Consider the following 15,651-nt stretch of genomic DNA (forward strand, 5'->3'; position numbering starts at 1 on the left):
GTGGGACATCTGTATTAAATTTGAAATACAGCTGATTTTACCAGCAGTGTGGGTTTGGGTGGATGTAGTGGAAAAATATTTTTGAAACAGAATTTTTTGTTTTGTATAAGTTGCTGTGTCCCACATCACTGGCAGAAATATGACCAAACATGGTTAATTGTACATTTGTTAATATAACCCATGAGCAATTCTTTTGTTAATGTAAGTTAATGTTCAAATTGCTATTTGCGAATACAGAACTGCTTTTTACTTAGTTACTGTCACAGACACTTGAGAGCTACTCACCGACACTGAGTCAACATGCTGAATCAGCTGAAAAGCTGCTGACAGGGGTCTGACTAGTGCCAACGGTGCTCAGTTATAGGACGAGACCGTTTGCTTGGTGTGACAAGAGCTTTTCCTAGAGTGGATCAAGTGACTCTTAGTTGACCATCTCTTAGTTCTGCTGCTATAGGTTAGTCTGCTGAGAGACCTCTACTGATACACTGAGCTCCTCTCCTCTTCTCTATCCATTTAAATACCACATTTCATTAACTTTCTTGTCTTCTCTCTCCCGTAGTCGTGCTTCCTCCTCTCTGTTCACCTCTGCAGGTATCCTCTGCCTTGGAGCTGTATATCTCCAGGGTCCAGTTACTGGTTCCACCAACCTGTCCAGTGTTTCTGATGCTTGTTGTTGTTTTGGTTGCCAGCTGTTCTTTTCTCTCTTCTCTTTTCATTCATCCCAACCGGTCGAGGCAGTTTTTCCTCTCCGCTGTCACCTGTTGCTGCTCAGTGGGGTTGTTCAGTTGAGGTTTTCTATATAATTCAGATTAATGTTGAGATCATGGCAGAGAAAACGGCAACTATGACATAAACAGCAGATATGTCCATGTGGGTAATAACTTATTGTCGTGCAGATTAAAAGCTGCTACTTTACCTGTCACATGTGGAAACAACTTATTAACTTAGTGCATTGAATCCTAACCTATAATCATGTGTCATCATTTAATCATCTGAATGTGAACATGTCCTACTTTATCTTATATCTTGAGTAAATGTTCGTAGTTACTTTGCACTGCTGCAGAATGAGGATTCAATAGGGGCACAACTACAGGGTTTGGTATGTGTGTATACTGTGTGTTGTAAATGTAGATTAAACTCTTCTTCTATGAATTCTTGTGACCAACAGATTTGTCTCATCGTCACTTCTCTAGTTTTCTTTTCTGGATTTTCTTCCATATCTCTGAGAAAAGCTGTTAGCACACAGACGTGGTGGAATTGTGTGAAATGCCATCTTGGAGCATTTAAAATCTTCAACCTGTCACATTTTGCAACTGCAGTCCCACACAACTGTAAACTGGTGGGAGATGTGTATTGTAAAGTGTCGGGGGAGCAAAGCAAATAAGGGATGGCTCACCTGCAACAGGAAGCGTTTGATGTAAGCTGAGAGTACTCTGTGGAGCTATCACAGTCATTAGCATTTAAACACTGCAGTCAGAGGCACACACACAAATACACATGCATAGTGAACAATTAGCAGCTTTTCTCAAGTTATTGTGTCTTGAATAGTCGGGGAAATAGAAGATTGTCAAACACCAATAGATTAGTATAATACATCAAGTGGTAGACCTAAAAAAAAGCTTATTGACATTTCAATTTGATTTAGACTGATAACTGAAACTGATGTTTGTGGATTAGTCTGGATCTAAAGAGAGAACTGGACATGTTTTGTAAAAAATAAAATCCATCAACAGGGAAAACACTGTTTAACATTAAGTATTTCAAACTGCTCTAGAAGCAGATGGGAGATGTCCATTATAATCTCAAGCTCACAGCAGTAGCCAGCAGATGTGGCAGGAAGGAAGACTGGGAGGGAAGACTCTAGAGAGAAATCTAGGCCTTCGCTCTCGTACATGTGTGCCTGGATGATCGCACCAGCGAGAAATCTACAGTTCACTTCATGTAGGCCATGCCTGCAAGCCACGCAGCTGCAGAGAGTAATCTGCAACTATCCACAGTATGTGTCTTTGTGCATCTATGAATGGAAAGAAACACCAAGGGATAAAGAGAGGAGAGTCTGCCTTGTAGGAAATCTATGAAAAATATCATTGTTATACAGCACATCTTTAAAACAGCTTCTTTATGTTAGCTCTACTGAAAACATCCCTGCAGCCAGAGAGTGAAACCATAAAATCCTAATTTATTAACAGGACAGATGTTGATACAAACCTAAACTATATGATAGATATGTTATTTCAGTGATAGCCTACTATTAAAAAAATAGGCTTCAGTTTTAGTTTTTTACTTTGTAAAAGTGCTCCAATCAGTTTTATTGGAATTGCCTTAAAATAGCACACATCGCTTTGTTTCCTCTGTTAATGTACAGTGATATTACTGATGATTGAACCATGAAATAAACACCACTTGTGTTATGCATGTGAGAATAAAACAGATTCTGATTCAAAACCACAGGGAGCAGAAAGGAGAATGTGTGATACAGTCTACGTTACTCAGTTTTTACATTTCCACACTGGTTAAAAACTAAATTTCAAATTCAGTTCATCAGACTTGATGTTTGGTTTTTTTTTTTCTGAATGTCTCTTGACAGTAACCCAAACCTGATCCATCCAATTCCAAATAACTTTCAGTGATGTTGCCTTTTCTCTTTCACTCTGTCTTTTGCTTTTCTCCAAAACAATAATCCCAATTTGGAGGTGTAGTGGTTGCCATGGCGACGTGTGCAAATGGATAATAGGGCAACTGTTAACCTTTGAACTGGTTAAAAGCCCCAAGCTGAGAGAGGGGAGGGGGCTAGAGTGGCGGGGGGGGGGGGGAAACACACACACACACACACACACTGGGATGTCAGAGAGAAAGGAAATTCACACTCATTTCCTCCGTGTGGTTTCGGTACAAATCAACAACATCCTGTCCTGTTGTGAATCCTGCCTGCCCTCACGCTGGTTTGCGTTTCAGGGTAGGCGTTATAACCCCCCAACCTCCTCCTCTCCTCCCCCTTCTCTTGTCCTCTCTTTTTTTTTTACACTAACATAGAAGCTGTAGTCAAACCTCATAATGTGGCAGAGGAAGAGGAAGGAAGGGCACGTCCTTACTTCTTTTTTCCTACTCGACCTTAGACATGCGATCTGAAAGATTCTCTGCCAGCTTGATATCCTCACCCAGAACACACGAATTAAAATGTAAAATTAAAATTAAATATAGATTACAGCCAACCCATGACTGCATCTTCATGTTTTTCATTAGAAGCTGTTTCACCCATTCATCAGAATCCGAGCTTTATTAGAGACCAGATTTAGCGACGGAGAAAAACTAAGTTAATTAATGGCAGATTGAACCCACTCTCACGCTCATATATCACACAATCGCATAATCTAGTCGCCTTTAACATGTAGCAGGAGGGGGGGGGGGGTGCATAGATAAATAATCAGGTTAATATGAAGCGACAGTGGCACCACAGCACGATGAGCAGACTCTTTATGGAAATCAGCCCTGACATTGCCCTTGTGACCAAAAAAAGCCCCCACCTCCTCGTTTCCTCACCCCCTTCTTTTTCTGTCAGACACACACACACACACACACACACGCGTCATTCGCAATTTCTTCCCATTCATAAAAATCTCGGCATCGCGCCTGCGCAATGCCATTCGGAGTCCTCCCCATTCATAAAAATGTAACCTCCGCATTTCAGCCCTCCCGAGTCGCTCTGCCCTCCCATTCACAAAAAGAGAAAAAAAAAAGCTGAGGCATCTGCGCAGTGCCGTCCTTCTCCTTTCCTCTACCCTCCCATTCATAAAAACTCACTTCCCTCCCCCTCGGTGGTTGCAACATCATATCCAAAGCTCTGCGTCCACAACCGCAGTCGCCTTTACGCACCAGTGAGTGGAGAATAGCGCTGGAGACCCGCTCTCCCGTCGTATACCTTGCTCATATTATCTCCTAACATTTGGACTTATCTTTCCTTAACATTTGTGGAGCTAATCACTCTCTTGGACTGGACTATAAGCTGCGCGCAAACGTCGTGCGCAACGACGAGATGAGAATTTTATCCTGAAACCACGGTGAGTGATCACGTCGTTGTTCACATGTTAAATGTAACTGTGGACGTGTTCCTGCACAGACCGACTATTCAGTTCCTCTCAATCCACTGGATCGCAGGCATGGAAACGCTCCTGCAAACTCAATTTTGCAACAAGCTGTTTCCCCGACCAGTGTTTGCACAGCGAGTCAATATTTAACCACTGAATTCGTACCAAAAAATGCAAGGTTGAGGACACGGGGAGGTGAAGCTGTGTTGTGGTTTAACTTCTTTGCTTTCTGACAGGAGAGACGCGTCCCGACATGTATCGAGTCGCTATTCGTGTCTTCAAAGGCGCTGTTACCATAAAAAGCAGCGGAACTAACCCATATTTCAGTTTCTAAAAACCTCCGGACATGTTCTATATCCGGCGGCTCGGTTGCGTGTCTCGCTCTCGCTCTGCAGCGACCGCTGGTCGATATGGCACAACACATCGGCTGTGTCAGGTGTTTTAGCCATTAAACCTGAGCGTTTTCATCCTGTTCACAGTATTTATGGCAACATATTATTTTAAAATGCCCTAATCTGCCTCTTACGGTTGCGACGAACGATGACATACAGGTTTACGCATCAAACTACGCACTTCAGCAGCCGAGGGAAAGTCCGATCCAGACGCTGTACCGATTTATAATCAGCGTTATTCAGCTCGTTTTCTACTGTACAGATATTACAATGCCTATATAAACATGCTATTTGAGTATGCCGAGCAGCCGCCTCCAGTTTTTATGACTCAGTCCATTCACAAATTGAGGGGAGGCACACACGCACACACACGCACAGTTCCGGCTTGGAGCTCATAATGGTCTAGATTTGAAGATCAGAAGCGCTTGTGTCGTTGCCAGCGATGTCGCAACAGGTTTCTCAACCAGGCTTTTTGCACATTTATGGAAAAAAGAGAATCCGGCGGCAAAGAAAAGCGACGACTGGCGCATATTTCAATAAAAGAAATAGGCTAAAAAGCAGGTTAATGTGCGTTAATACATCATAATGCCACAGTTTGGAGGACCACGGATAATTTGTGTTGTGCCCAAAAATAATCCCATTGTAATTTATGGTGTGATCAAACGTTTGAGGGGGTTTAACTAAACACCAGATGTGGGTCAGCGGAAACATCGGTTGTTTGCTCTGAGCCGTTTGTCTTCAATCGCCTTTCTGTTTTCTGTAAAGTAGGTTAGGTCTGGACCGGCTGCAGAGCGCTCATTGATAAAATGGATGAAACCCGTTCCATTCATGTTCATGACTGGAGCGTATTGATTCATGCAACACTGAAGCCAGCCCCCAGCTGTCCTTCACAAAAACGGTTCATTCACAAATTCACAAAAATGAGTTTTAAAGTTGGGTTTATTTACTGAATATTAACAGTATGAGATTATAGATCAAATGTTGGTGTAGATTAAAACTATAGTATTAATGTGACAATATCTCAAAGACCTGATTTCTTTTGCCTCTTGCATTCGTTTTGTCTTTGTTGAAGCCTCTCTTCTGGCAACCGTATTCTCTTTGCTCTGCCTTGTTTTGCATCTTTGAGTCTTTTGCATGCAAGCCTTGCTCTCTGGTGCTCCCTGCTCTTTGGAAAGGAGGCGATGAGAGCCCAACTTCTATTGTTCTAATGTCAAAGTTAGAATGGAGGAGGTTTGAAACCCTGTTGGTATTCAGACTAAAAATCAACCTGAAAACGGATTTCTGTTGAGAGTCTGAAACACTTTTATTTGAAAGTTGGTCTACCAACCGAATTGGCATGCTGTCCTATGCGTTAGTTGAAAATGACAGATCCCTTTAGTTCTTGGGGGGGAGAGTAGTTTAGATCATTTATATCATTTTTAACCTAATGCAAACTTATGCATTTGTATTTTTTCACTGTCTACATTTCTTTGTAAACCACAGTAGCTGCAGTCAATCTTAACTGTCTCTTTTGTACCTGTCTTTGCAGTAAATGCTAAATGCTGCTTTAGAGTGAAGACGTGCAAGGCACCAGCCTACACATGGAGTCCAGGGTTCCCCACCACATCCCAGGAGTGGCCTCCTCCCTCATTTCCCAGCCCCTGCTGGACAGTCGAGTTCCCTATGGCCGCCTGCAGCACCCCCTCACTATCTACCCGATCGACCAGATAAAATCCTCGCACGTGGAGAACGACTACATCGACAGTCCCACAGTTGTCTCCCAACAACCTCCAAGCCAGAAGACTGTAAGCCGAAGAATTACCTGGCTCAGTCAGAATCAAGAGGCCTTCCTGGGAGCAAACCACAACCATCATCACAATCACCAACACCAGCACCACCAACAGGGCAGGTGCGAACCCCATCCTCAGCAGGACACCACCACCCACCCATGGATTTCCTTCAGTGGGAGGCCCAGCTCTATCAGCAGCAGCAGCAGCACCTCTTCTGATCAAAGGCTCCTGGACCACGCTGCGCCTACCCCAACAGTGGACCACCACCCAAACCTCCACCCGCACCAGGGTCCCGCCAACACTATCACAACCCGAACTCCAGGCTGCTTCACTTCCTCTGAATCTAAAGTTCTCACCAGTTCTTCCTCTGCTTCTTCTTGCTCCTCCTCCTCCAAATCTCTGGACCTCAAGTCTGCAAAGATGCCCGCAGGAGGCGTGTGCCCCACTGGAGGCCAGCAGGGCTTGGCACTGATCCCTTCCTCCCCAGCTGAGAAGAAGCACCTCCTTCTCTGCGAGCACTGTGGGAAGTGCCGCTGCACGGAGTGTACACTCCCCAGAACCTTACCTTCTTGCTGGGTCTGCAACCAGGAGTGCCTGTGCTCTGCTCAGAGCCTGGTGGATACAGCCACCTGCATGTGTCTGGTCAAGGGGATCTTCTACCACTGCACAGAGGATGAGGATGATGAGGGTTCCTGTGCAGACAAGCCCTGCTCCTGCTCCCAGAACAACTGTTGTATGCGTTGGTCCTTCATGGCCGCCCTTTCCCTTGTCCTGCCTTGCCTGGTCTGCTATTTGCCAGCTACGGGTCTGGCCAAACTTGGACAGAAGTGTTACGACAATGTTAGCAGGCCTGGCTGCCGCTGCAAGAACTTGCAAGGTAGCATGAGCGCTCCTGTGTGTAAAAACGGAGGTGTGGAAGCAAAAGGTGGGATGCTAGACAAGCAACAGCAAGGGTCATGATAATGGACATAACTGGCTGACGGTGGCCTTGCTAACAAATGAACAGGACTACATAGTACATGCTCACTCTCTATGGATAGGACAATCCAACACCAACCCCTTAAACTACCCCATTAATCTGGTGGAAGATGACTTATGTAAAACGAAGGTACTTAAATGGATTGTTGACCTACATTTGATAGGGTGGATGATCAAAATGGGCCTATTCTGAGAGAGTTGGCTAGTAGAAATAGCTAACTGGCCTCTGAGCTATTTTGTTTCTTGTAAGAGTGGCATAAGAAGAAGAGACTATATTTGGGACTGGTGTTTGTGTTGTTTTGTGAAGATCGCTGAAGGCACAAAGTCATTGTACCTCTCTGCTGCTCTCTATTTCTCAGCTAATTTTGTAACAGTAACTAAACAGAAGCTGGTTGCTGATCCTCAGATAACATAGAAGCTATATGATGGAGATAAATATCTGTACAACATCTCCCTCCCCCAAAAGCACAGCCCGTGTTCCCCTGTCTGAACAAAAGCAAGCGATAAAAGCAAGTGATACTATGGCTTTATAATAGGCCACTGCAAGCGTGAAACCACCACTTACTTACTCACTGTCTCCACTATTACGATGATCACCATCTTTTACTGTTGCCATTTTTTCCTCTTATAGCTTAAAGATGGTAGCTTGCTAACATTCTAGCAAAAAAACAAACCTTTTGAGACTTTAAAATAATAGTAATTTCCCATAATTTTCACTGTATTTTGTGTAAGCAGTTGTACTGCGAGTGAGGGACAGATAATCACTTTACAGTGTGTGATCTATTTTTGGGGGGTGAAGCCCAGACATTCAAAGAGATTTTGAATGCTGTTTGCCGATCACCTCAGAGGTAATGCATGTCATGACTTGCATGCTCTAGTGTAATGGTTACCCATCGTGCTAGAAGTCGATGTGTCGTAGAGAAATGTGTGAAAAAGTACACTCAACCTTCTCAGGGACTGTTACAGTAATCCTCTGTAGATCTTGGCCTACAACATGTTAATTACTAAACTGCCTACGAGCCTGGTGTACTTCCTCTTTGCATAAGAAGGCAAAGAAACATTTAGGGGCAAAAAGGCAATAGTGAAATATTTGAAACATGTAAGCTAAGTGGGAGACAAACTGATCAGAAGATGTTTCCAAAGGAGACGGGGTGCAAGTGCTACAGAGTGAAGAGGGAGAGAGAAGGCATAGCGAAGTTGTTGTCGTGTTTGCGTCTAGTCAGCCTTTGTCAAAATCAAACCTGCCACTTGCACAACGTTTCTAGGAAGACGCAAACCCCTTAAAGGACGTACTAAAGCACAGTATTAACCACCTCAGCTGTCTCACATTACGTTGACATGCACTACATTTAGCCCACACGCCTCATCCCCTCTGTACACACACACACACACAGTCTTCATTAAATTCTAATCATTATGCTGCGTAGCTGCGTTAGCCGAGTAGTCTACCTTTTATTCTTAAAGTCTATTTTTGTGGCTTGCATGGTGTTCTTAGGACTTTGCCAAAGGAAGCTAGCGTACAGTAGCATGTTTTCGCTGTCTGACTGATCGCAGTTGTTATGCACTCATGCCAAACAGAGTTGACGGCAGTTGGTTTTTAAAGGCATGCTGCCCTTTAGTACACAAGGCCTTTTCTGTTTGGCATAAAGGCATACTGTCTTTGTTGCACCATAACACACAACTTGCTTTCATGTTGGACCCTTAACCTCCATTAGGCCACCTAACTTTGCTCACACCTGTATTTGTCTTGTTGCACAAAACTGATATCACACAGGAAAAAAAGGAAAAAAAAAAACACACAATGTCCTTAGTCTTGAATGTATGAGGCAATATTTTCAAAACCTAGCAATTCAGTCCGAAAGAAAGGTGCCAAAACTCAGAACGATCGTGTGACTCGGCCAAGGCCTAGTAGATTTAGGTGGGCAACAAAAATCACAAATGTTTTGACAATATATTTAGTAATAGAGCTATACAGGCGAAATGTTATTTGCTGTAAATAGTTTCACAACATTTGTGTTCTTTAGAAGAGACTTTTAAATGTCCTTGAAAGATTGCATGGTACAATATAACTACAATTCAGTACAAAATATATAGAGAATATATTAGATATATATTTTGAGGGTAAGATTAAGATGTTTTTAAGGTTGTAAGAAAGAGGAAAAACATGGCGGTGGCGAGAGGAAGGTTTGTGAAGGGTTTACAAAAAAAGGTCTTTCTATGATGAGCACTTGATTTAGAAAAGTGTGGCCGGCAATAAAAAAAAGAAACAAAAAAACTCCTGCTGTTAATGCTATCCATGGCTCATTAGCAGTCGAGAGGCTAAGCTAATTCCCTGGTTCCTCTCTGAGTCCTAAAGACTGTGGACCCATTGAATCAACACAGGAAACACAATCTGCCCCTGTCCGGATCAACCCATTTCCTGCTGGTACTGCTCAGTGTCTCAGCTCTCTCCCTTCTTTTTCTCCTTCTTACTTTCCCTCCCCTTCCTCCCGTCCTCCCTGAGAAAGTGTCCAACAAACACCCCTGGCCTTGATTGACAAACACAGCTGCTGTGCATAAACTTGTCATGCGACAGAGACGGGAGAGAAAGACAAGTCTGCCTCTCCTTCTCTCCCTTTCTCTGTGTTTTCCCCTCCGTCTTCATGTTTCTCTTGAGTTGTGTTCAGTGCCACCTCTTTAACCAGTGGACCTCTTATTTCTAGAGCCGTTGCCTTTCTTTACTTTAATTCCTCAGCTCTGTCGCATTAGCTTTATACTTCTACATGTGCTCACTAGCCTGTTTAAGGTGTGGAATAATCACCATCAACAAATGAATGATTAAAACCTTTATGTTCCTTTGCTGTGACTTTTACACACCCATCCACCTTTGTGTCACTTGCAGGCATTTTTTTAAAACCCAAACAAGAGGAGAAGTCTCGTACCGCAGGGTGATGCTACTCCATTCCTTTATGCCTTTGCAATGTCATTGTCGGGGATTAAGATACGAGATCTGTGCTTTTGTTCTGTTTAGATATAACAAAAAGAAAAAAGTCTCATATAAAAGGTTCCCTTTATAGATATATTTATTTTGAAGTTCTATTTTATATAGTATTTATTTAGATGCCAACCTTTTGTTTGTGAAGAAAGCTTATGTCGAAATGGAATGTACATTGACAATGGAAATATATATTGTTAAATATACTGGGCTGCAGTGTCGTTACTTTGAGTAGTTTTCATCAAGATAACACACACACACGTGTCCTACAGCTTCAGGGGCCAATAACCAAGCACATAGCAAGGAGTTAAGGCCATTTTGCATTAACTTACATATATCTAAACACGTATTAAACATTTATTTTCTACAACTCAACTAAATGACAAAGCCGGAGTTAAACCTTAAGTCTATTTTTAGACTTACCACTCCTTTCAAGGCACTTATATACTTCTAATTAATACACTTTAGATACTAGGTGCTGCTTAATTTCATTATTCATCAGTCTGTAAAGGAATATTTAAGGGCTTTAGTTGTTTTACATCAACACTTCAACCCCCTGAGGTTCTGCCTTCCTGTGTGTGAATAAATCATGATCCATAAAACACTGGTAGAGCAGTGAAGGCCAAATAAAGCAGCTTGACCTTAAACTGAAAGAAAACATTACATAAGTTACAGGAAATAATTCACAGATTTACTCTGGACGATGTAACATGAAACACAAACCATCATATCAAAGCTTATACGTGATGGGTGCTGGATTTATGTGTGTGTGTGTGTGTGTTGGACTCGTAGGTTAAACTGACTTCCTCCTGGTTTATAGGGGTGGTTTGTTATAATCTGGATGTGTAACATTCCTTTCTCTCCAGAGCACCTCCTTATTAAGCTGCAGCACACACAAAATCTTCCTGTCTCACACACACACACACACACACACACACACACACACACACAATGCCGTCACTCCCCACCCCCAAGCCCACCTGTGCTGCTGTTGCCCCAAGGTGTTCTTATTTCCCTCGTGCCCTCCCCCTCTTTCCCCTGTGCACGCTTGTTTCCTGGGTGTTTACCCAAGTGCACCTGGGAGAGCAGAGCAGAACAAATGAACAACACAGAGTTTGTGAGAAAATGTGAAGGGATGGTAAGAGAAGAGAAGAGAAGAGAAGAGAAGAGAAGAGAAGAGAAGAGAAGAGAAGAGAAGAGAAGAGAAGAGAAGAGAAGAGAAGAGTTGGCTTTCAAGCATCAGATAAAGAACATGTTTCCGCTGCAGAAACCCTGCAGGCACTGCTGTGTCTGCTCCAACAGGTGAGATCAGAGACCAACCTGCCTGTTTACCTGCCGGTCTGTCAGCACCCACCTGGGACAGCACACACACACACACACACACACACACATAACACCTGCATTTGACTTCCTCCACACCTATATTGTCATCTCCACCCCATCGGGCCACATACATATCATCAACACAGGAAGCTTTGGCACAGACAGGTGAAGAGGAAACCATTTATTAGCAGCTACTCTTATCCAGCAGACTGGATTCAACAAGGAACCAGTCCCAGATTGAAAACTGTACAAGCAAATAATTATTTGTGCTGTGGTTTGGCCTGCTGTGCTACCACAAGAGTTGAGGTTTACCACAGGAGACAATGCAGCAAGCACCAGCCGGAAAATATTGAAAAAACTTTAAAGACTAACACAAACTCAAACTTTCATTTGCTAAACTGTGTGGGGTGTAGCTAGCATGTTTGACTGCTGTGGTTGCATGTTTGTGCTCTACTTCATTTGAAGCAGTGTTGTATAATGTCAAGAATAAGGTCGTCACAAGCAGCACACACACACACGTCAGCTGTTCTCAAGTCTCTCTGTTGTGTTTTTGATTGGGCACAAACCAAAGAGGGGCATTGGATGAATATTCATAAATAACAACATTAACAGAATGTGTTTCATCTATATAGTTTTCTCATAGAAGAAAGGAGATGACACAGAAAAAGAAGGGTCATTTCATTCTGTAAAAATGTGTCAGTGGCCCTCAGCCCAGAGGAGTGTTTGTTTCAGTTAGGACATGTGAAATAATGTGTCTTTGTCAAACTAACAACAGCAGGGATCATCAGGTGCAACCTCAGAGCGACGTAATCTGACTTCACCCATTTCATGTTTGTCTTCTTATCTTCAGCGTTTCACAACCAGCACAACTCGTACTGCTAAACCACCGTAACGCTGATCATCCATGTGACCTGAGAAACCGCCATTTTTCAGCATGAATCTGCATTTAGGTAACATATGTTAAACTAAGTCTCTGGGGAAAATCACACGCCAGTTTCCTGCAATGAATGATGTTTCCCCTCAGCTGGTCTCCAAATCCATTTAAGACTTCCAAAAAGCTAACTGTAATTTTGACTTTCCAGCACTTATGTGCTTCAAGTTAGCTCAAGTAAATCCCCTGCAGTTTGCTGTTTAGATGACATATTACAAAAGTCATTTTCACATCTGGTGTAGCGCTCAACCGAACCCCCTCGCACCACAGACAACCCCAAGACACACAAACACACTCAGACACACACTTTCCTCTCTTTCTTTTCCTTTTTCTCTCATTAGATACCTCTCTGTTTTTACAGAACAGAATTTATAAATCATCACGTTAATGCTTGTGTCTGAGCATCAGTCATTTTATCCTCTGTCATGTATCATAGTGGAAAATCATTTATTCTGTACCTTCAATATGACTCACAAAACCACTCAAAAAAGACAAGCATGTCACGTTTCTTTGCATATTTTTGCACATCACATTTATACAGGAGTGAAGTTCCTCTGCAGCAAAATGCTACCAGTCTTGTAAAAATGCATTTTAAAAATATGTGGATGGAAACTTGATTAATAGTCTTGGTTGCCTGCCTGCAGGTGACTCTGGAACAGTAAGATGATAGTGCAGGAGGAAGATTTCATGTGTATATGTTCTCATGAGTGGGTTTGCAAAAGGTTCATAATGCTTGTTCGCACATGAGATCATGTGCAGGTCTGCAGGAAAGCATGGTCATATATGGGGCAGAAATGGCAAGTGCACGCTGTTTGGAAATGGAGCCCCTGACATTTAGTCCCAGCACACACACACGTACAGATGTAGAAACACACACAGTATCTCATCCTCTGCCCTTTCTGTTCCACTCCTCTCTTTTCTCAGAGGAATTCAAAAGCAAAATGAAGCTAAGTGTGACAGGACTGCTTCAGCTGCAGGAAAAACACACATTTCAACACATGGAAAGTGGCAGGGAAAAGAGGAGGAACGGCTGGGACAGTCAGAGGAGGAGGAGAACAGGGAGCAGAGGAGGAGCAGTTGTTCAGGAGTCTAAGAAGCTTGTCTGATTTAATGTGCGTGCATGCTAAAATGGTCTGTGTGCTCGAGCTAAACTGTAGACACTATATTAAAAACATCTTATAAGGCTGCTGTCAAACATCCAAATAGCTTTCACTTCCAGCATGTCAAAAAGCAAAGCAGGGATGCTGGTGTATTTTTTTAATGGAACTAAATATTTCCCATTTCACGGCTGAAGCATTCCTTTGAGCCCAAGGAGGTGAAAGAGGAAAAAGGACAGAAAGAAGAAGAGAAAAGAGAGATTAGCTACGATTTTTAGTGCCACAGTTTCCTGCCTACCAACAAGTCAGCCAGGCAGTCAGCCTGTCCACCACGAAGCCAGTCACCCAGCCAGCAAACAAGCCAACCGGTCCATTTCATTCAGTGGGGCCACTGGCATGGGACCAAGTAATGCCACTAAACAAAGAGCTACTGTCTTGCATCACTTCCCCTCAGAGAGGCCATCCAGGCCGCAGCCTCTTATCACCAGGCACTGCCAGTCGGCAGAACACCAAGGCCTCCACCACTCCGGCCTCTCTGCTGCTTTCTGTTACAGCCCTCTCCCATTATACCACCGTCATACTAAACCTGTACCCAGCGGGAGGGTTTTATTTCAGCTTTCAGCAATGTCCCCGACAGGGTCTGCACAAAAAAGGGAAACAAATTAAATTCATCCAACAGTGTTTTTAGCTGAGAGAACATTATTATGGTGATGTTGTGAAATGTGTATTAAAAGTTTAGACAAACAACTTTTTAGGGCTTTAAACCACAGTCTTGATTCTCAGATTTACAGCTGAGGGAGAAACTTTTTTAAACATGTGAAACATAAAATGGTGGCATTGCACTGATCCTTCTATTCTACTTTACCGTGATCCTATTATTTTCTTATTGCAGAGGTTAAGCAGTGAAAGTCTGGAATCTTAATGGGCAGCTTTGCTCCTTGGTCTTGATAAGTATTCTGCCGGTGTAGTTTGATACTTCCTTCCATTCCACAACCTCTGTTTGTGTGTGTGTGTGTGTGTGTGTGTGTGTGTGTGTGTGTGTGTGTGTGTGTGTGTGTGTGTGTGTGTGTGTGTGTGTGTGTGTGTCATGGATGCGTGTCTGTTTTCAACAGGCCCTATGGCTGCCTAAGGGGGGTGGACATGTGTAAAGGAACAGTTGCATTCCTTTCAGATCCTCCTCTCAAAGGGAAAACACACACACACACACACACACACACACACACACAAAGCTCCCAAGAACACACAAACCTACACCCTCCTTCTCTCTCCTTTTCCCTCTTGGTCCCTCGCTTTTCGGAACAACAGCGGAGCGGGACGGTCCCCCGAGGCGTCGAAGGGGCCAAAACTGAACCGACCAAACTTGGCTTCCGACCCCAGAGCAGCGACACGCCCACTTGGCGGTGGCCTGCAGTGCATTCCTGGTGAGAGCACTGTCAAAGCCAAGCACTTCCTCTGGAGCAGGGCCAGCTCCACCACAATAACATTTCATACATTTATCTCTTGGCTTCGGTCTCTGACACAAACAGTGAACACACACAGACACGTGCACATGCGCAAGAAACAAATTGCGTCTATGTGCATGCACCCATGCACAGAAAACAGAGTTGCAAAACACTGTTTGGATTCTCAACTGTGCTCACACATCACTCCCTCTCCGGCTCCATGCCCATGTGTTCGTATCGATGTTCTTTTTCTAATCTTGTTTTCTCTTTTCGAGCTTCTCCACTGACTTTTCCCCTTCTCACTATTTCACCACACAGTGAATAACATCTCCTTTCACCTGACCTCTACTGGTTATAGAATCCGGCTGATATCCTTTCCTCCTCAGCCTTGTCAGTCTCTTTACATGGGCTCTCAAACTGTACTACATCTTATAAACATATAATTTAAACTACTTCATTATGTTTTGTGCCAATTATTTAACTAATTGAAGGTGTGTTAATTGGTAATAATAAAAACAGTAGAAATATTTAAACACTTACAGTTAATGTACAGAAGTATCAGCAACAAAATATACTTAAAATGGATTCTTGCTCCAATAGGAGGTGTAGATAATCTTTTACTGTCTGGATCCACTGTGTCATAATAAAGATGTTTGGATT

The 15,651-nt window shown here is 43.2% G+C and overlaps 1 protein-coding gene across 1 annotated transcript; it reads left to right on the forward strand.

Annotated features, from left to right (window-relative positions):
- Positions 1-3,825: 3,825 nt before the first annotated feature.
- spry4 (sprouty homolog 4 (Drosophila)) lies at positions 3,826-9,085 on the forward strand. The gene is made up of 2 exons (XM_026372092.1): positions 3,826-4,058; positions 6,006-9,085. The coding sequence occupies exon 2, from the start codon at positions 6,058-6,060 to the stop codon at positions 7,204-7,206; it is 1,149 nt and encodes a 382-aa protein (XP_026227877.1). The 5' UTR covers positions 3,826-4,058; positions 6,006-6,057; the 3' UTR covers positions 7,207-9,085.
- The last annotated feature ends 6,566 nt before the right edge of the window (positions 9,086-15,651 follow it).

This window comes from Anabas testudineus, chromosome 14 (assembly GCF_900324465.2).
Source record: "Anabas testudineus chromosome 14, fAnaTes1.2, whole genome shotgun sequence".
NCBI lineage: Eukaryota > Metazoa > Chordata > Actinopteri > Anabantiformes > Anabantidae > Anabas > Anabas testudineus.

Bases quoted from the DNA above. Each gene is read 5' to 3' on its own strand.
- spry4 (XM_026372092.1), top strand. From the start codon at position 6,058: ATGGAGTCCAGGGTTCCCCACCACATCCCAGGAGTGGCCTCCTCCCTC.